The sequence below is a fragment of the Lygodium microphyllum genome, chromosome 28, assembly GCF_053477565.2.
Source record: "Lygodium microphyllum isolate KBCC chromosome 28, Lygodium_microphyllum_v1.1.10, whole genome shotgun sequence".
In the NCBI taxonomy this organism is placed as follows: domain Eukaryota; kingdom Viridiplantae; phylum Streptophyta; class Polypodiopsida; order Schizaeales; family Lygodiaceae; genus Lygodium; species Lygodium microphyllum.
In genome coordinates, this window is record NC_141162.1 from 37471355 (window position 1) to 37491709 (window position 20355).

The 20355-nt window shown below is 45.9% G+C and overlaps 1 protein-coding gene across 5 annotated transcripts in view; it reads right to left on the reverse strand.

Annotated features, from left to right (window-relative positions):
• The window catches only part of LOC148011360 (uncharacterized), a 99645-nt gene that overhangs the window by 68738 nt on the left and 10552 nt on the right, over window positions 1-20355 (reverse strand). For all 5 annotated transcript variants that reach the window (XM_087670707.1, XM_087670703.1, XM_087670702.1 and 2 more), the window contains 4 exons: window positions 20013-20159; window positions 19780-19894; window positions 13691-13878; window positions 13429-13548 (listed from right to left, as the gene is read on the reverse strand). In XM_087670707.1, coding sequence (XP_087526833.1) covers window positions 13429-13548; window positions 13691-13878; window positions 19780-19894; window positions 20013-20159 — 570 coding nt within the window. The remainder of the gene's footprint in view (window positions 1-13428; window positions 13549-13690; window positions 13879-19779; window positions 19895-20012; window positions 20160-20355) is intronic.

The window sequence follows — 20355 nt, forward strand, 5'->3', positions numbered from 1 at the left end:
GATTGTGGTGCGGCCTCCTCGGACATGGTCTTGGTAGATGGGGTCATTGTGGTCGACAAAGTGAAATGGCTCTATCCAATGTGACTCCACAGCGTGGAATGGGAGGCATCTAGTGGAGTGGCTCTGTCCCTGCAAGGCTAGTAGTGTTAGTAGGGTCAAATTTGTGAAAAAAGTCTATCACTGCTCTCTGTGTGGGTCTCTCTAGGTGAGCTGATCTTGTGTCTTTGCAATGGTGCTATGCAGTGCCTCTAGAGCTCGAGGAGGAAAAGACCTAGGTATCTCTAGTCCTCGTACTCCATGACACAACGAAGAGGTTAAAAACCATCATGGAAGAGGCATTGGTACCATCCTCGTGTGTCATAGTATACTATACATGTGCATATGTGATGCTCCTTTGTTTCAAGCTCTTGGCCACAAAGGTGGGAAGTCCTATCCTCTAATGGAGTATCTATCCATCTACTTGTCTCCACCTGTAGTCTATGATAGTCTATGAGAGGAGGTACAAATCTGTCCAATAGCAGCCCGTATGCTGTGGGAGAGATGGGTGTCCATGTATGCTGGCCGAATATCCATCATTAGAGAGACAAGAAGTGACTCTGGTAGAACTCCATCCTCAATCCTAGAGGGAGTGGTGGGTGGATCCATGCCCTCGCTGTCTTAGTCCTCAAGATATCAACTTTGATCACCTGGTTCAGCTTTGATAATTTGAGAGGAAGTGTAGGGCAGTTAAGGCGGTAGTCAAAAGGTGGAAGGCGGTCAATACCTAAACCATGTCGGCTCGTCCAGATAGTCATTTATGAAAGCCAACAGTTCTTCTCGCTCTTTGCTGCTAGTTATCTAGATGAAGTTAGTGACAATCTTGAGTATCTATGATGCAAGGGATCCCATAATCTATGCCAAAAGGTCATTACCCTAAAGAGTGCCTCTATGACTATAGATGCTTCCCCCAGCTCTACTTTGACAATGGGATGTGGGGTGGAGGGCTTACTCCTGATCATATGTACTATCATCATGATCAGTGACCTGTCCATGCCATACTAGCCATCATAATAATCTCTTTGTTCCGGTCTAATTAGTGAGTGGACTGAGACGCTTGTGGTACAAGCTGTAGCCCCATACCTCTGATCCATATAGTAGTGTAGATGTGACTAGGGTGTCAAAAAACCATAGTTTGGTGTGAGGCTCCTAGAATTGTATGTGAGCACATTGACTCTCAAGTGCCCCCAGTTGTTGCATAGCCTCGTGCCACACATGCCTCTAATGCCCCTCTCAATGTAAATCATGGGCCAGAGAAGGTGACTCCCAAATAAACATATTCCCTCACATGCTCTACCATGTCTTCTCCAAATGTGAACTGGTACATAGATCTAGTCACCCATGCTGTTGAAGTGTTGAAGATCATGGTTTTTGTCCTTCCAAGGTTTACTGCTATGAGGTTTCTATTTTACAAAGGACGTGCAAAGCATCTAGGTGGCACTACAATCCCTTTGGTGAATCCGAAACAAGAACAATGTCATCTACATACAATAATATTAGTATCAACACCCCTACTAACTCCGGCTCCTCCTCAGTCAATGTAATCAGACACTTCATCTATATATAGACCAAATAATATGGTATTGTCAATCCTCTTTGATAGTGCCCTAGAGGAAGACCTCTCTAAAGCCATCATTAATCTATCTTTCACCCAATCAAATTTCTTCCAACAACCCTTAAGCTCTTATGATTAATTAGAAAGTTACAAAGCCAGATTAGTTACATAGGGATTCTCACAGGTTGAAGGATTTGATTTTCAAGAATCATTTGCTCCAACTGCTATAATGACCACTATTTGCACAATACTTGTAGTGGCTGCTCATAAGAAGTAGCCATTTTACCAAATGGATGTTAAATCAATGTTTCTGAATGGTGACCTCTAGGAGGAGGTGTACGTAGCTTAGCCACCAGGGTTTGAGGTCCCCCATTCTAAGAACAAAGTTTTTAAGATGAAGAAGGTATTGTATAGGCTGAAACAAGCCCCTAGAGCATGGTACTAGTGGATAGATAAATTCTTTCTAGGTTTGAATTTCGAAAGAGGTATCTCAGACGCTAACTTGTATATTTACAGGGATAGTGAAAAGTCTATAGTGATTGTCCTATATGTGGATGACCTTCTTATTACAAGTGACTATGAAGATATGATCCATTAGACTCGATAGGCTTTAAGCGCTGAGTTTGAAATGACAAACTTGGACTTGTTGCACTATTGTTTGGGGATTGAAGTCTAGCAAAATCTTCATCTCTCAAAAAAAATATGCATAGGAGATATTGAAAGCATTTGGCATGACTGAGTATAAGGAGATAGCTACACCTATGGAGGTCAATGTGAAGTTATCCATTGAGGATACATCAATAGTAGCAGACATTGGGAGATAGCGGAGGTTGGTTGGCAGCCTCATCTACTTGTGTAACACCAGGCTAGATATCAATTTTGTTGTTGGGATTTTGAGCAGGTTCTCATTGAAAAGTTGGCATGTGGGTGCATAGCTACTTGAAGGGAACTCTTGAATATGGTATCACATACAATTTCCAAAGTGCTCTTATGGGGAACTGTGACTCAAATTGGGCAGGTGATCAATTCTAGGAAATCAGTTTTTGGATATTGTTTCTCATTAGATTCAAGAATCTTCTCTTGGATCAGTAAGAAGCAACCAATTGTGGCATTATCTTATACCGAAGTAGAGTACAAGGCAGCTTGTTTTGCTGTATGTGAAGCAGTATGGTTAAGGAGGATCCTAATACAGGATGAAGATGCAACCGTGCTAAGATGGGATGATTAGAGTTGCATTGCCATTGCCAAAAATCTAGTTTTTCATACACGCACCAAACACATTGAGATCCAATATCACTATGTGCGTGACTTGATCGAGGATGGGATAGTAGATCTGGCTATTGTCCAATAGAGGAGAATGAAGCAAATATCTTCACCAAAGCTCTTATGAAGGATCTCCTTCGAATTCATCTTCAAAGACTTGGCATTGGGCCGAGAATGTAGTTTACTTGTGGGTGGACATTGCTCCACCCTCATAGAGTGCCACCAATGATCCGTAGTGCTCTAAGTTGTAAGGCCCACATTATGAGAAGAAGCCATATGTGAGTATGGACATTGGGTGGGTCCTGACTTGTATATCAGATGAGGTCTATGTAACATTTATGGATCTAGCCTTTGGGTTAGATAGAGTAGTTATATTGGTAGCAACTTGAGGTACAATGCATTGAGTTGCGAGGTATGGGAGTTATCAGGGGTCCTTGTTTTGGGGTTTGGGGGCCGCAAAAGCAGCCCTTGGTTGGGGGATCTTAAGGGGGGCAACGGTCCCCATAAGGAGAGTCTAAGGAGAGCAACATCCCCAGCTCGCCGACGGTAAAGGGAATATTCCGTGGCCAACCAAGGAAGATTTATAATATGGTCGGACGTGCCGACCAGACTACCTTCCCGGGCTATAAAAGGAAGACCCTTCTAAAGCCATCATTAATCTATATTTCACCCAATCAAAGCTACCCTTAAGCTCTTTGTCTGTCATCTATCTAGATTGCTATCTAAGCTTCACAATGAAAGCATATGGGTGGACAAAGCCATCTTTGTATTAGTTCGTTTGAAATTAAACCAGTCTATGTTCTTCTCATATTTGCTATGTATTCTCTACTCCTTGCTCAGATTTTGTCCACTATCTCGTGTAATTTCTACAGGGAAAACCTCACATACTGCTCTATTGAACATATGTGCTAGTATATCGCAAGCATGTAAGAAACGTTTTGCCATTGGCCCATCCTCATCCAGTGCCTTCCCATTTTGTAATCTATAAATTTCATCTCTAACCATTTTCCAAGTGAAGCAAGACCACTATGTTGGCTTATAGGCATGTGGGGGCTGCATAGGTGGTTGTCTTGTAGATCATATAGCTGTCTTCCATGTTCAAGCCAAGCATCCAGTGATGTAATCTGTATGGGGGGCTATCTTTCATGAAACATCTTCCATGCACTCTTGCTATCCTGTCCCAAAAATAACTAATTATCTATGTTGTTGCTTTTGCTAAGTAGTCTCGCTTCTTCTTTCGCACAAGGTGTTTGAAGAATGTCCTCGCTTGACGATGTGTCCGAGTGCCTAGTTCCACTTCTCTTTGTAAGCTAGCGCAAGTAATTGTGCACTCATCATCATACGAACTATTGTGGGGAGCAATGGAGAGTGTGGGTCAATATTGGGATAGGGTGTGTGGGAATGCATACATGGTTGATCTATGTATGGCTTTCGCTAAGTCCCTTGTACATTCCTCCAATGATCTGCTCAAGTCCAATGTATGTAAACTATTCTATAAAGAGCCAATGTTGATGTATGAGGTATCTTCCACAAAGTGCTATTTGGGATGTTTAGAGAGGTGGTGTTCCATGTTTCATATGTCCACAAGAGAGCACGAAAGTCGAAATAGCATGGTCTATTGCTATGCCAATCGGTCTCTTAGATATCTCAAAGTTTTGGATGTCTGGTATCAATGCTAGTGAGCCTATCAAGTAATCCACAGTACTTGCCCCTCCTTTGTGATTCCAACATGTCAAAGTGTCAGATCTTGGCCATTATGGTAGACCATTAAAGATGGCTAGTCTATGTGCACTTAGGTACTCACTTCTTTATCTTGGGCTCTCTTATATAGGCCTATTTCATCTATGTCAATCTCTTTGAAAATGGCATTATCATGCATATAAAGATCACTTTGTTATCTCTAGTGCGTGCATTGAAATCAACCACTAACAATATGTTCCCAATGCTAGCATATCTCATAACATCCTCACAAAGTACATCAAAGGGAGATCCATCTTGTGTGGTATAGGTTGAGTTTGCAAGAGGAAAGTAGCATATTACAATGAAAATATTATGTATCCTAATCCATAAGTATTGTGCATCATCATTCTCTACATGCAGCATCCCCTTGAGATCTTCCCAATATAGTATGGCCACACCTCCAGAACCTAGGGCTTCCTAGTTTTCTAGCTACTGGACCAAATACACTTTTCCACATGTACCCCTGTACATCTAGTAGTCAACTACCTTTACATTGGTGTCTCTCTATGCACATGGCTATGTTTATGTTGCCGAAACTATCTTCAAAGTAACCAGCATTCAAGCGTAGGGCTCCATTATAGTTCCACAATGACATCCTAAGTGCCTTATAGGTCTTGTATCATCATGCAGTCCTTTTGCTAGTGATGATGACTTGCCCATCCCTATAGACAACCCATTTTCATCCTAAGTGCCTCATAGGCCTTGTACCGTCATGCGGTCCTTCTGTGAATGATGGTGACCCGTCCATCCCTATAGATAGCCCATTTTTCCTCTTTGCGGGCTTCAAATACTTTGGGCATGTGTTATTTTTGCAATGTGCCCATCTATGGTAGGGTAAGACCCTCAAATCTTCACCTTTGAGAGTTGTCCTCTTAGAGAGGAAGGTATTTTTTTTCTCTGTCCCCAAAGCGAAGGATCAAGCCTTGGACTTAAGAGTCCTCTTTCCCCACTCTCCAAGCACTAAGTATAGGTACATCTAAAGCCCTAGTTTTATCAACAAGTGTCTTAGCATCTTCCTCTGTGCTACTCATCTCCTCCCATCCTACTACCCGTACATGTAGTATCCTAGCTTGTCTCCTAGCCTCTTCTTCTAAAGTAGCATTCATTACCTCAATCTTGTTCACTGACGCTCCTTTATTCCTTTTACTACCTCAATCCATGGGTTGGCCCCTTCTATCTGCTTTTGTGTTGTCTTTACCACTTCTGCCCATGAGTGAACCTCCCTTTCACATGCCTTTAGTGCCTCTTTCTCTTTTTGTTGTTCTTCTTGCACATTTATTTCTTGTTTCTTAAATGTGTTCAATTCTTCCCTCAATTCCAAGATTTCAAATTTGCAAGCATCTACCACTTTCTACATTTGAGTTTTCAATGTGTACATTTTGGTCAGCATTTGTGCTTGCAATTCATTCTTAATCTTTATCTGTATATCTTGCATTTTTGCCTTCTAGTTTGCCATTAGTTCGGCTTTGACTTGCTCTCGTATTTCTTTTTCCAACTCTTGTCTCATAATTCATAGTTCAGAGTGAATCATGAGATGAATTTTTTCGTATTTCCTTTCATTCATGGTGCATGAGGTCTTTCCATGCCTGCCAAATCTTGGGGAGATGGTCCAATCACGGGCCCTCTGGCCATACGTCTTGTACCATGTGTTCTTAGAAGGGGTGTGGAACACTGCTTCTATGGCTGGTTTTGTTAGTTCTTGATCAGATTGGTCTCCTAAATATTCATTTTCCATGGTTTGATGTTTACATTTGTTTGCATCATCCATCCCCATAATTAACTACATTCACACAATGTGTGCAGAGCCACTCAGCTTGTATTTTGTACACGTCAAATCAGAGCAATGTCTGTGATTTCTATAAGTTTTAGGGTTTTTTTTTTTTGCAAATAAAGTGTGGCTAATTATATTACTTCAGAAAAAACCTTGAATACAAGGAAGTGCTCATGCTCAACAGACTAGTTGGAGCTGATGCAGAGTCACAGATATATCAAATGTACAAGCTTCTCAAGGCGGTCTAGGGGGGATGGGGGCAAGAAGCCATGGAGGGGGGGTGTATTGCCATTTGGGGCTGCCTGCATGCATTGTGAAAAACAGATCCTGGCTGCCCCAAGTGCGCATGAAATGAAACCGGAGTTCTTGAAGAGCTTGAGACTTGCCTTGCACCTGGTTCCATCGGCTGGGGAGGGAGTGGATGATGGAGGTTCAGAGCTTTGCTAAGGTTGCCTGTATTAAAAGTCTATCTCCACCAAAAACCTCCTAACACCACACCTTCCAGATATGCCATCCAATAAGACTCTCTATGATCTCCCATACCTCAAAGTTCTGCTGTGGGCTCCAGTATCTAGTAGATGGGTAGAGCCTCCATCTCGACCACTGCGCAGCAAGACCCTACCTCAATAATGAATATCGTGTCCTGCATCCCGGCCTCATACAGAAGGTGACGCCCCTGGCTGACTGCCTGCCAGCAGAAAGCTCCCCATGAGATACATCCAAGGCTGGGTGCTATATGGCGGAGGATGCGGCATGCCCCTCTCCACACGGGTTGCACCACCTCACACGACCAAAGGCAATGCTTTGGAATTTCCAGAGGTTGCTGTGTGCAGCGTTTACAACCTCCCTCCTTCTGCATCTGGACTAACCAACTTCCCATTGCTAGGCCTCCATGTGCCACCAACCATAAGAAATATGATACCCTCCTCGGTCTCCAGCTATCCCATAGGTGGTGCCAGAAGGTTTGTCGGAAAGCCTCCATAATGTTGTGCTCTGTCTATTACCTGCTATGTGATGATGCCCAATCCATGTCCTCTTGCATCAGTACGTGTTTGCCAATCCTGGTTGTGTACTCCAGGAACCTCGGTGGCTTCTTGGCCCGCAGTGGCCGGCCATAGCCACTCTCCCGGATCCCACTCTAGCTTATCAAGTGGCCTGCCCTCCCAAATCCAAAGGTGCCACTTCCTGAGCTCCTCCCAAAAGACATAAGGGTCTAGCCGCCATGTCTTCCCCTGAAGGCCAACCGCCCGAATCCTCCTCCATGAAAGGACAACTATCCCCTCATTCTGCTCCCCTCTGTCAAGGGACAGATGCCCCCCCCCTCATGCATGGTGAAGAAAGTCCCATGTGGAGGGCCACCCACTCTACTTGCCACCTGTAGGGGGATACGTGTTGGTGAAAACCTAGCGGCCCATACCTCCCCGGGCTCTATCAGCTCTCGTATTGGAGGGGCAAGCCACTCCTGAGGTATTGGTGCGTCTATCTCCCTTCTCCTCAACTTAACCTCTTTCTGGTAGCCTGATGCTCGCTGTAGCATCTCCTCGTCCACCATCCTATACACCTCCCACCATGTCCTGATGGTACGAGCCGGGCTGCCCTCCCAACCAACCCATTGGATGTGGGGGCACTCGCAATCTGTACCCCATCTTGATCTCTGACCTAGGGGTTCCGGATCACCGGCTAGCGGTCTATCTCCTCTTGGCAGCCTGGGGAGACTCTGAATTAGGGCCTTACGGAGGCCTTGCTACACACAAAGAAAGTTGTGTAGGAAGGGGGATCTAGGGGCGGTGATCTAGGCCATTGTGAAGATCCATCTCAGGGATGGCCTCCAATCACCGCCAAGCCTCAGTCTACAATCCTGGAGACCCTCCTGTAGTAGGACTTTCCAGGTCTGCCTTCCTGGTGTGAGGCCGCGGACTACTAGCTTGCCTAAGAGGGTCATACTTTGATAGTTTGGGTCTATGATCCCAAGCCCTTCCTCTGAACGATGCCGGATGATGGTCTCCCACACCACCTTGGCACAGGAATCCCTGGAACCGTCTGACTCGGTCCAAAGGAAGGTCCGCACTAGGAGGCGAAGCTGAACTACGCAGGATGAGGAGAAGCACCAACACGAGGCAATGTACCAAGCTGTCGCTGGGAGGACGTGGTTAACCACTAGGGCTCGGCTTGTTAGGGAAAGGCAAGCCGTACTCCAGTAGGTCAGCTTTCTCCGAATAGAGTCAAGGATTGGAAGAAACTGTTGGGCAGGAGTGATGTGGAGTCCCACCTGGAACCCTCTTTAACGGACGGTCTGCCCTCTGCACACCCATCTAAATCCCAGGTGGACGCCCCACTCCGTGCTAGAGTCCAGGTCCATAAGGAAAGCGCCAGTTGATTTTCGCTCCCACTCTAGTATAGAACACCTCAAGAGCTAGTCTCACTCTCTCCAGCATCAACTCATCATCCTCTATGTAGAGTGCTGCATCGTCTGCATACTTTGAGTCTAACAGCTCCGTCTCCTCTCACTAGAAGTCGGAGGCCGCGTAACCCGCTCACACATGACCTGAGGAAGTGAGACATCGCATCTGCAAAGAGTAAGAATAGGTATGGGGCCAAGGGACAGCTTGCTGGACCAATCTCTCCAACTGAAACTCCTCCCCTCGCCTGCCACCTATGAGAACCCTGCTGGTAGACAATCTGTAAAGTGCGGAGACCCTGCGGATCCATGCCTGGGGGAAGCCCAACCTCACCATGGTGTCCTCTAAGAAGTCCCAGTCCACCCTATCATAGGCTTTCTTGAAGTCCAAGAGTAGTACGGCCAGTCCCTGACCATTGTGCTGGGCCCACTCTGTCATCTCAAAGAAGGTGAATACATTGTCTAGGATGCTCCTATCCTGGACAAAGCCTGTCTGTGTGTCATGAATGATGTCTGGAAGCACAGGGCGGAGTCACCTACCAATCATCTTTGCCAGTGCCTTATAGGCCACTGACAATAAGGTGATCGGTCTCCACTGGGATAGCTCCAACCAGTCTCCTCCTTTGGGGAGGAGACTGATAAGGCCTACCGAAAGACTCCCTGGCATCTGTCCTGAGGTGAAAATCTCCTGGAAGGCCAGCAGTAAAGGGTCCTTCACCACCTCCCAGTAGGTATTGAAGAAGGCCTTAGAGAGGCCATCCTCTCTCGAGCATTTCTGCCCGTCTCGTGTATGGAAAGCCTCCTCTAATTCCTTATCTGTGAAGGGGGACTAGGAGAGAGCGTCCCGTCTTCTCTGTGATGAGGGACGGGATGTGATCCCAGACCTGCTGTCTACATCGCTGTCCTCTAGCTGAGGCTGTCTCCTACTGGAAAAGACGTTTGTAGTAATCGGTGGCAATCTTCATCACCTCGTCTGGGCTAGAATGAGTCCTCCCATACTAATCCCGAAGGCTGCGTATCTGCTCTCTTGAGGTGCATGGCTGGCGCAACTGGAAAAATTCCCTGCACATCGTGTCCCCCTTCCATGCCCAGAAGATTACTCAGGTGTGGAATGAGAACTCTGAGCACCTGTCCTCTACGCCGGCGATGGCTGCTCACAAGCGCACCTCCTGTGCATGGAGGGTGTGATCCCTTGGTGCCTCCTGTAGTAATCTCTGCATGGCTGCAAGGTTTCGCCGGAGTGCTCTCTCCTCCTCCTAGCTCTGCTGCCTGGCCTGTAGGGCTGCTTTCTGGAGATACAGCTCGACTTGCCTAGGACCTCTACAACCTCCTCTGCGATCCGGCCCCTCTTGCCCCACTCCCTGGTCCAAATTTGCTCAATCTGTCTCTTCACCTCCTCCCTCCTATAGATCGAGTCAGGGATCCGATAGAGGATTGTGTGTCTAGGGCAGATACTGGGGGATCAAGTGTTAGGAGAACCAGGCAGTGATCGGACAAAGTGGTGTCCGCCAATTGCCTTGCCTGGCCTTTGCGAGAGCATCCCCACTCTCCCATATAGAACCTATCCAACCGTTCCAGCAAGACTCCACCTAGCCACCTATATCCCCAAGAGAAGCCCAACGACCTCTCCTTGTGGAAAGCTGGGTCCCTCCAAGCATCGCGTGCTCCTACTGCCAGTAGAAAGACCTCCCATGCCTCCTGCTCCTCCCAGCCATGCCTAGTAGTTTCTGCCTTCGCCTTGCTGGTCCTCTAAGCCTCTAGGTTGTTGAAGTCTCCTCCAACAATCTAGGAGTCCATCACTAGGAGTCTTGCTGCAATCTCCACCTAGAACTTGTTGTGTGCCCTAACCTCAGTAGGGGCATAGACATTGAGGACTCCAAGGCACAAGTCTCCAAATATCCAACCTAATCCATAGAACGCTCATTGCCACTATCGTCCTGTGGTCTCATATATAGGTGGTGAGACTCGGGCTAATAGAGGTGCATACGCCTTCACTTGCGTCGTGGGCACTGATGGCGTGCTCTCAATAAGTGTGTGAATTGCCCAAGAGTACCTTCCCTACCCACTGGGTGTGGGCGGGAGTAAGCTTGTGCTCCTATAGAAGTAAGATGTCGATCCATCCGGCAAGGGCAAGTTGCAACTGCTGCCGAAAAATCAACTTCTTGGAACCACGTGCTCCACTATAGTGGAGGCTATTCGCATTCCAGGATACAAGATGTAAACTCATAGGGAAACCTGTGACTGACCGAACAAGTATTTGTTCGGTGTGGAAGCTGTTGATGATGAAGAGGAGCCATGAGGCATGCGGATACGCTTCGCTGCCGGCCTGGAAAGTGAACTCCATTTCCCCATGGTAGCCCTCGGGCGGCCGACCATGGGGGTGATGGATGCGCCTGGTGGTACCACCTAGTACCACCAGGGCATCTATCAACCAGGCTAAGAGGCGAGACTCTGTACACTCCTAGAAACGGGCCGCCTGTGCTAGGGGCCACTCGATCACATCCATTAGGGCTGTCCACTACGGAGGGGCTCGAAAGATAATACTTAGATGTGGAACCTCGGCCCCAGCTCACCAGTTAATGTCCATCATGCAACCTGGCCATTGCTGGGAAAAAAGTGCCAGTCCACCTTCTACCATCCACTGGGAGATGTGGTTTGCCACCTGGCTCTTCACCTCCTCCTCTATCTGAGTTGTCGTCCAGTCTCTTGTGTGAGAGGTCTGAAGGAAGAAGGCGTAGTTTGGTCCATCCGGTGGTGCTAGTAGATAGACCTTGCCACTCCTTGACTTGCGTACCATGAAGATTCCCACCTCCAAGGGTAGTGGGAACTCTCCACACTCCGCAACTCTCAGGTAAGTCCACGGCCCACTGCAAAAAAACACATGAGATAGCAGCTGCGCATGGGAAAGTGTGATGGGCGGCATGGACAAATGAGCTAGTTGCTGTGTAGGGAGAGGAAGGGGGGACTAGATTGCCGGTGAGTGGAGGATGTCGGCGTATGGGGCTTCTCACCTCCTGTGGGAAAGGGGGGGGGGATGGGTGGGAGGGGGGTCACCTGTGCTGGGTGGGGGATCAGGGGGACTGGTCGGTGGGGGTGATGGTGGGGAGGGGGAGGATCGAGGGATGGTGGGGTGGTCGGAGGCACATGACTGGTGTTGGGGGGGGGGGGGGGGGGGGGGGGGGGGGGCGCTGTGGACTAGGGTCGGGAGCGAAACCGTTGGGGGGGGGGATGTGCGTCCTCAGGTGAAGCGGCCTGTGACGCCTCCATGGGGGTTGGATGTGTAGGCCTGTGGTCTTGTCGGGTGGGGTGAGGAGGGGGGGGCCACGTGGTGCTTTGCCAGGGGGGTGACACTCGCCCTCCTGCTCCTTGTTGCCGTGGCTGTGTCTGAGGGGCTGCGGCCCCCCCCTGCCGTCTCCCTCTTTGTTGTCTCTGGACTCGTGTAAAGTTCTGTTTGCGTCCACCTATGGGCCTGTCGACAAAGCCGCCTTGGCTTCGAATCGCGTGCACTTTGCTACCAGATGCCCAAAGTCATGGCAATGCAAGCACTGCCCTAGTTGCCCAGTCACAATGACCTGCTGCCTGAAGGAGTGTTCGCCTGCCTCAATCTCTAGAAACTGTGGTATATTCTTTGTCTCTTTCACTGCCACCCGTACCTTTGGGATTCGTGCGGCCGTCACTACGTCTGCGAAAGAGGCGGGAAGAACAGTGCCGAAGAGCTGTCCAAAGTCTTCCATAAGCTGGCGATACTCTATCGCTAGTCCGGGGAAGAGTAGAGTAACTGGGTGTCTAAGGAAAGTATTGTGGAGCGTGAATGCCTCCACTATGAAGCCACTGTACCAGGGAACCATATGGATGACCCCCTTCGTGGAGGCATAGGGTGAGCTAGCAAGTAGCTCATGTGATGCGTTTGTTGAGGTGAGTTGTACGATGAAGATCCCTTGACCCATTAGAACCGCCTCCATTATCTGCGCTGTGCCAATGCGCAGCGTGTAGTGAAGCCAACCCGAAGCTGGGCCCTGAAGGGGGAATGTCCTACTACCTGACCAAAGATCGCTATTTCTTTAAGTTGCAGCTCTGTGGCACAAATGGCTAAGAGCTGTTCCTCAGAGAGGACGACGCGCAAGGTGTTTGATCAAGGGGCACTTGTAGAATGCACCGGCGTCTAACCAGAGGTTTCCATTGCGCGTCCTTGGTGAGGACCTATCACTCACGCTGCTGCACTGCCAGGGGGGGGAAGGGGGAGGTCACTGCCACTACAACACAACCATAACACTGGTACTCTGACACATCCAGTGTGACCATTGAGAGGATATGTCCAGAATGTCCAGTGCGACCATGTCCAGAGCTCAGCTTGCAGTCCGTTCACCACGACCATGTCAGACAAGCATCCTGTCACGTCAGACCAGTGTCGCATCATGTCAGACCCAGCATTAACATCACATCAGACCAGCGTCACATCACGTCACGTCAGACCAGCGTTAACACGTCATGACATGTGTGTGTGTGTGTGTGAGAGAGAGAGAGAGAGAGAGGGAGGGGGGGGGGGGGGGGGGGAGTTTCCTCAGCTATTCTACCATATCTTTAGTTTTTTGCGATTCTTGTACTCTTGTACATTTACAGTAATTAATATAATCACTCTATGAAAAAAGAGAGAGAGAGGGATACCTTCACTCGTTTAGCATCCAATGCCATGATTGGAATAAAGATCAGCAGCATCCCACATGTATGAATTGTAGCTGTTATTCCCATTTGCCAGCAAAACCAACGGACTATTGGCATTGGGTTCTATGATTGGAAAGCAAAAAGGACAAGGAGATTGATTAGTTTTAGGACTTGTTTAATTATTAGATTGATCTTGCATAATATTTGATGATTTACAAGTGAAGAAGTGAAAATGGATGCAAGGATATAATATTTGGTGACTTACAAGTGAAGAAATGAAAAATGATGCAAGGACAGAGAATGTCGTTAGCACAACAGAGGGCCCAGCCAGGGCAACTGTCAATCTCATTTCGTGCTTAGGAACAGTGGATCCACTTTGCTCCTTTGCCTGAATTGTTTGGTCTTCCAAAAAGTTTCGCAAGATGTTTACAAGAACGAAGACATCATCAATGCCTGTCAATTATTCGAAGTTTGTATGAGAAATTCAATTAACAAGTGTTAACCATAATCTTCTCCTCTTTGAGGACCTAATGATTGCATCCAATCCTCTTGCTTATGCATTTAGAGAGAAAAGTTATAAGTTTGAGAAAAGGACAACAATGGTGTGTTTTTGAGGTAAGGGGAGACCGGATTTTGAGACCCAAAAGATGGAAGGTATTAGTGTTTAGGCTTGATAATATGACTACCTATGCAGCTTAGTGTCACAGAGTACTCTGAACTGGCACTCATACACCAGCATAGTGAACTTTTTTCATAAGCCATTTTTCTCAGCTGAATTGTAAATTCAGAATAGGTCAATAGCTCTGACTTAGGCTTGCTTATCTTCAATCCAGACAGCATTGCAAACTCATCATAAATTTGCAGGAGGTTCTGAACAGAGTCACAGTCCACCTCCATCAAATTGGAATTATCATCTGCAAAAAGTTGAGTGCACATATATTGCCTATCTGGGAGCACAAGAGGTCTTACCAGTCCCCTCCTGATTGTTACATCAATATTACACAAGAGAGGATGAGTAGCCCTTGAAAAGAGCGGGGAGTGATAGGGCATCCTTGTCGGATGCTCCTCCTAAGTTCAAATTTACCTGAATGATACCTGTTAATGGAAATGCATGCAGAGGCATTGGAAAAGAGGGCAGTAATCATTTGGATAAACATCAATCCACATCCAAACTTGTCAATAAGCACAGCCAAAACAAACTGCCAGCAAACCCTGTCGTATGCTTTTTTGAGATCCATCCTTAGAAGAACACGGTCTTGCTTGCCGGCTAAGGCATGATCAATACAAAGAACAATATCTAAGATTGCATCATGTATGTTTCTGCCTGGGACAAATCCATACGGTCTTCTATGGCAAGCTTAGGAATTATACCTTTAATCCTAGATGCCAATGTTGCACCTCTACACACCATTGAGAACCAATTTGATGACCCCCTCGTTTGCAGCAGCTGACATTGTACCAGTTGCTCTGAAGTGATTAAGAAGCCTGCAGGTAAAACTCAATGGGAAAACCATACGGCCCTGGGGCCTTGCCCCTTTTCATTGTTCTTGCGACCTGATAGAACTCTTCTATGGTAAAAGGTCGCTCCAATGAAAGAGCAACGTCCACATCAATCTTCTCATACTACCTAGAAAGGGTCGTACCTTGTTGTCGTACTCCAACCCTCCTTCGAAATGCCTGCTCACTATGGCAGAGAGATGGCTGTGAAATACCTTTGATATGACCTCCTCATTGGTATGGACCTTGCCTTCTTCGTCCTTGATCAGCACTATTGACGCCCTTCTTTGCTTCATTCTTAGGGAAGCTAGATATTCTGCATTAGGGGCTTCCTTCATCATCAAATTCTTCGACCTCAGCAATATTTGTGCAGTTGTAATTTGATGGCGTTCCTGATACCTAATAAAATCTTCAGTGCTTTGCAAGAGATAAAGTAATATAGCATCATCAGGCCTGATAAAATCTTCAGTGTTTTGCAGGAGATAAAGTAATATACCATCATCAGGCCCGAGAAGAAGAGCACTAATAAGATAACCTCTACATTGTTTAGCCACATGAAATTGCTCTGTCCCTACCTTAGCCTTAGTTCTCCCATACCTCTTACTGAATCCAGTGACTCTTTTCATGCAAGCCTCCCAATTGGTGACTGGGTTGGTAGTAGTTAATCTTGTTTCTTCCCACACCCTGCTAACACTAGCCAGATAACTCTTTTGCCTAATAAAGCTTGTATTGAGCTTGAAGGGTGGTGGCCCTTTTATAATACTTCGATTACAGATAATTCTGTATGAGATCATGACAGGAGTAGGTCAGCACATCAGAAAGGACGAAATATCTGAAGTCAGGGGATGCCCAGCTAGTCCCATGATTAAGGTAAAATCTGTCTAATCTGGCCGCTCTCCAAGTAGTATCCACATGCCTATTGTGCCAAGTAAGGACCTTAGGGTCACTCCCAAGGATAAGAGCTGCAGCATCAACAAGCTGATGCTTGATGGACCGGGAGGCCCAAGCCTCTTTTTCATCCCCTATCATGTGTACAGATTTACGCAATCTATCCTCTATGTCTAATGTCATATTCCAATCATCAAACAGCATGGCAGCGTCCCCTAACAATTGCTCATTGAGCCACCACCACTTCTGCTCCCACATGCATGAAACATTGGGGGCATAAACAGTAATGCAGTCCAAAAACTTCCCACTTACCTTAGTCCTAACCCCCAATACAGAGCCTTCAATATCCTTGATCAGAAGTGTTGGATTGAGACTTTCTTTGACCACCAGCATTATGCCCCCTTTCGCACAGGCTGCCAAGCATATGAAATAATAATAACCTTTCACTAGGCCTACTAAAGTGTCTTCTTCACCCAGCTTTGTTTCTTGAAAGTTGAAACCTTACTACATCTGATCTGCGCTTCCTAATTAGAGCTGCCGCCTCAAATTGCCTATTCTTCGAACACATCCCCCTTGTGATCCAAGATAGCACAGTGATCTTCTTTGAAAGCCTGTCCATCAGAAAGTGGGAGTTATTTTTCAGCAAGGCTACCCAAAGGAGCATAAAGATTGGTAAAAGGTTGATTGCCCCTCGCCAGCTTCTTTATTGACACTTTGCCTACTTAAGCTTTCTCAGCTCTTTGCCACGCCGCTTCAAGAGGTGAGTTCTCTTTGCCATCTGGATTGTTGTTTCCTTTGATTTCTTTGCCCTTGTTAGTGTTGATTGAGGATAGCACTATAATCTCATTACTGGCATTCTTTTTACCCTTAGCCTCTGCTGCTTACCCCATTGTTGGCTGTATTAGACCGAGCCTTAGATTTCTCTAAGGGGACACTAGCCTCCTTTATCTCAGATTTCTTATGGGGATAGGCCTACCTGGGTCTCACTGTTGGGTTTCAGTGAAGTTCCTAAGGGAGGGTCATTGGGTACCAAGATAGGAATCACTCTAGGCCACTGCCACAAGTGCTTCATATCAAAGATTATTGATATGATAAAAAAACTCTTCAGAGACTTCCTATGGAGATTTGGTGACATCGAGACTTGGGTTGCAATAGCCTGGGATCAAATAGCCTCACCAGCTTCTGAAGGATGGTTGGGGCTTGAGCCTTTTAGGAGAAGGCTATTCGGCTTGCCTTCTCAAGTCTCAAAAGAGTGTTTGAGGGGCAGCCCTGGTCTGTCATTTTGGCTTTTAGGATTCCTAAGGCTAAAGCGTAAGGGAAAGTTTGGCATAGAATAAAGTGGCAGGACATTGTCTTCAGTGGCTTGTCTAACATCAGAATTGAGGAGTCATAGATGGCTCGGCAATTGGTGAGGGCTTGGATGGAGGTCACCTCCGAGCTGGTGTGGGAAGGTGCCAAGAGAGGGATGAGTGACTCATCATTATCACTTAGCATCTGGATGAATGGTCGTGTGTATCAAGGGGGACTAGTTCCAGCTGACAAGAACTCGGCTGTGTCTCATAGAATCCACATGAAAGGAGTTGTCTGTTGGACAGACAGATGGGATAACGAGGACACCTTCAAGGCACCTGAAGTGATAAGAGAGCAGTTTAATCTGACTGAAGATGAGGCTAACTGGCTTCAAATGGTTTTATCTAGGAAAAAAATTGAGTGGCTGACCTCGTACAAGGTTGAGGAAATGACTTCGAAGAAGAGAAGTGATTTTAGAGTTCCCAACTCCAGATGGTTTTTTGCTACTAGTGAGGCTTGGAGGAGAGATGGCCTGAGGGCTTATCAGACCACTTGGAAGAAGAGGTCCAAGACAGCCCTGCAGGCCATTCCCTCCTTTAGACTGAAACTTATAGTGGCCAAGGCATGGAAAAATCTCTCTCTCAAGCACGCACAAGTTTTTTTCGAAGCATAAGACATGGAGGTGGAGTTACAAAAAGCAATGCTCTTGAGGAGCTATTCAATTGGTTTTTTTGACGATAGCTTCAAAGAATAAATACTTCAACTTGAGAATTCATAGTATTTTTTGACGACAGCTTCAAAGAATGAATACTTCAACTTGAGAATTCAAGAAAGAAAAGTACAAAGCTAGCTCTTAGTGATTTCAAAAAAGCTTGCCACCAAAGATAAGTTATGTATGTTTGAGCACCTCTCCCTTGTGCGTGCTATGTGGGAAAGACCTGGAAGGGATTAAGCATTTGTTTTGGAGCTGTATTGAAGCAAAAGCCCTCTGGAATACAGTGATAGGTAGGATGAAGAGGCTGAACCTGCATAGTGAAGTAAGTCGGAAGTAGATGCTCCCAGGTGACAAAGGTAATCTGAATGATACACAGTGTGGGCTGTGCTAAGGGCAGTTGTAATTCATGTTGTCTGGTCATTCAGAAACAACATAGTCCATGGTAGGCTGAACTATGTTAGAGGAAAGCTAGTTGGCTGCAGTCAAGAGGTTTTTGGGGTAACCCAAGCCATGTTAGCCAAAATGGCAGGTAGGCATTAAAGCTACCTTGGTGTGGTATCTGGGCTTTTACCCATATGGGAGATGCACGTATTGTCACGATAATATAATTCAAACGCATTGCAGAAATTCAGAATGGGTCGCCTTTTTTGTAGGCTTCTGTATATTGATAATGTTAAAAACCTCTAAGAATGTACACCTGTCCTCCTCAAAACAAAAAGAACTTCAATATTGTGGAAGCAGAAAAAAGCTGCATGCTTTTAGTTAAATGTTATGCTGTGTCAACTGCTGATTTGCCACAATGAGTAAAAGATGGTGGATGCAGATACATTTTAGTTGAATTTTGGTGCAATATTTGCTGGACAGCCAAAAGCAAGGGATGGGGATTCGGGAAAACATTGAAAATATACTTTTAACACCTGAAAAACATAAAATTTGAATTGAGAATGTGGATTGTGATATCATGACAAATGTGTATGCACACACTACTTTCACCACTCACTGCAGCAATCTCATACATGCAGGAAGTTTCTGCTGTTGATTTATAAGAATTGGGGAGAACCTCATGATGTTTTAATTTGTGAGCATTAACAAAGTAGGATGAAGTTTGAGCAACAGATAAAGTAAGAATGCTTGTGCTGTAGATTCATTTGAATTCAAGAGAATCTCACTTAACCATGTTGCAGTTTTAGTGCAATTTATGAGGTAGGTGAATTACAGTTAAGTGAAGGGGATAATTATCATAATTTAGGAAGTGCAAATCTGGTCCTGGATTCTGGAACATGTATCCTAGAGTAATAAGAAGGAAATTATCATAGTTGTGAGGTGGCTAAATCCTAGAAATTTTCCTAGAGCAGCATTTGAATTAGGAATAAAAATCTCCAAGGTCAATTAATGCTTAGTCAAAAGGAAAAGAAGCACAGTAAAAAGCATCAAGTGGATAGCCTCTAACTATGCCCTTCATATATAAGTATGCCCTTATATCTAAGCATGCCCTTCATAGGAGTCCAAAAGACAATGACAGATTTGGTCAGGTGTGGATATCTTGGACAGTAGAAACAAAACATGGAGCCGAGGGGGTGTTAACATCAGGGTTGATGCATTGCCTTTGTACAGGGGAAAATGTGCTTAATAGTGGCTGAGAACTCCTAATCGTGGTAAGGCCTAGAACCATAGAAAACACAACGTGACAAAGGGGTGTTTGATTTGGGTTGCACTGTGTCTCTACATCGTATTCTAAATATGAAAACTGGTCTATTTCTGGCACATGTACTGCTAGAGGCGAGGCATTGTCTTTAACCATAGAATGTAACTCTCATGTTTAGATGACTTTCAGTTCTTTGTGAAATACAGATCAACCGTAAGACACTTCTCCATTAAGCATACATTCAGTCTCAATCTTTGCTCTTCATACTTGGAGCATGCAAGTTCCATATATGAAAACTATTGTTAAGGCAATCACGTACCTAACCCAAGTGCAAGGAATGGAACAACTGATCCTGCCAAAGGAGTAAGTTTGATGCCAACTGCAGATGTCAACCCAAAACCAGCGACAACAGCAAAAGATACCACACCCAAACCCTGACAAAGCAATTAACAGCATCTCAGTAAGCTGTTGCTGAAACAAAAAGCTCATTCTTGCCTGCTTAAAATGCTGTCTGTAAATATTCAAATGTTGGAAGATAGAATGTGCTCTCACAGTTTGAACCAGCCAAGTGTGTGAGTGGATAGGCTCTCGCAAGTTGATGAAAGCAAAGAAAGAGTAGAGGGAAACCAGAGCTGCACTTAATATGAGCTGCCAAATAGGTGTCCGATTGGCATCCTTCAAAACATCTTCTGATGACCTCTGGAAACAGGAAACTGTGAGCTATGAAGAGATTAAGCCACACACACACACACTCTCTCTCTCTCTCTTTTTTTCGTAAAGGGTAATTGTATTAATTACGAAAAAAGTACAAGTTTACTTGATTACAAGATACATGATGGCACTAAGCCATTATGTGAAACAGTTCTAGTTCTAAGAGTTACAAGGTCATGGCAAG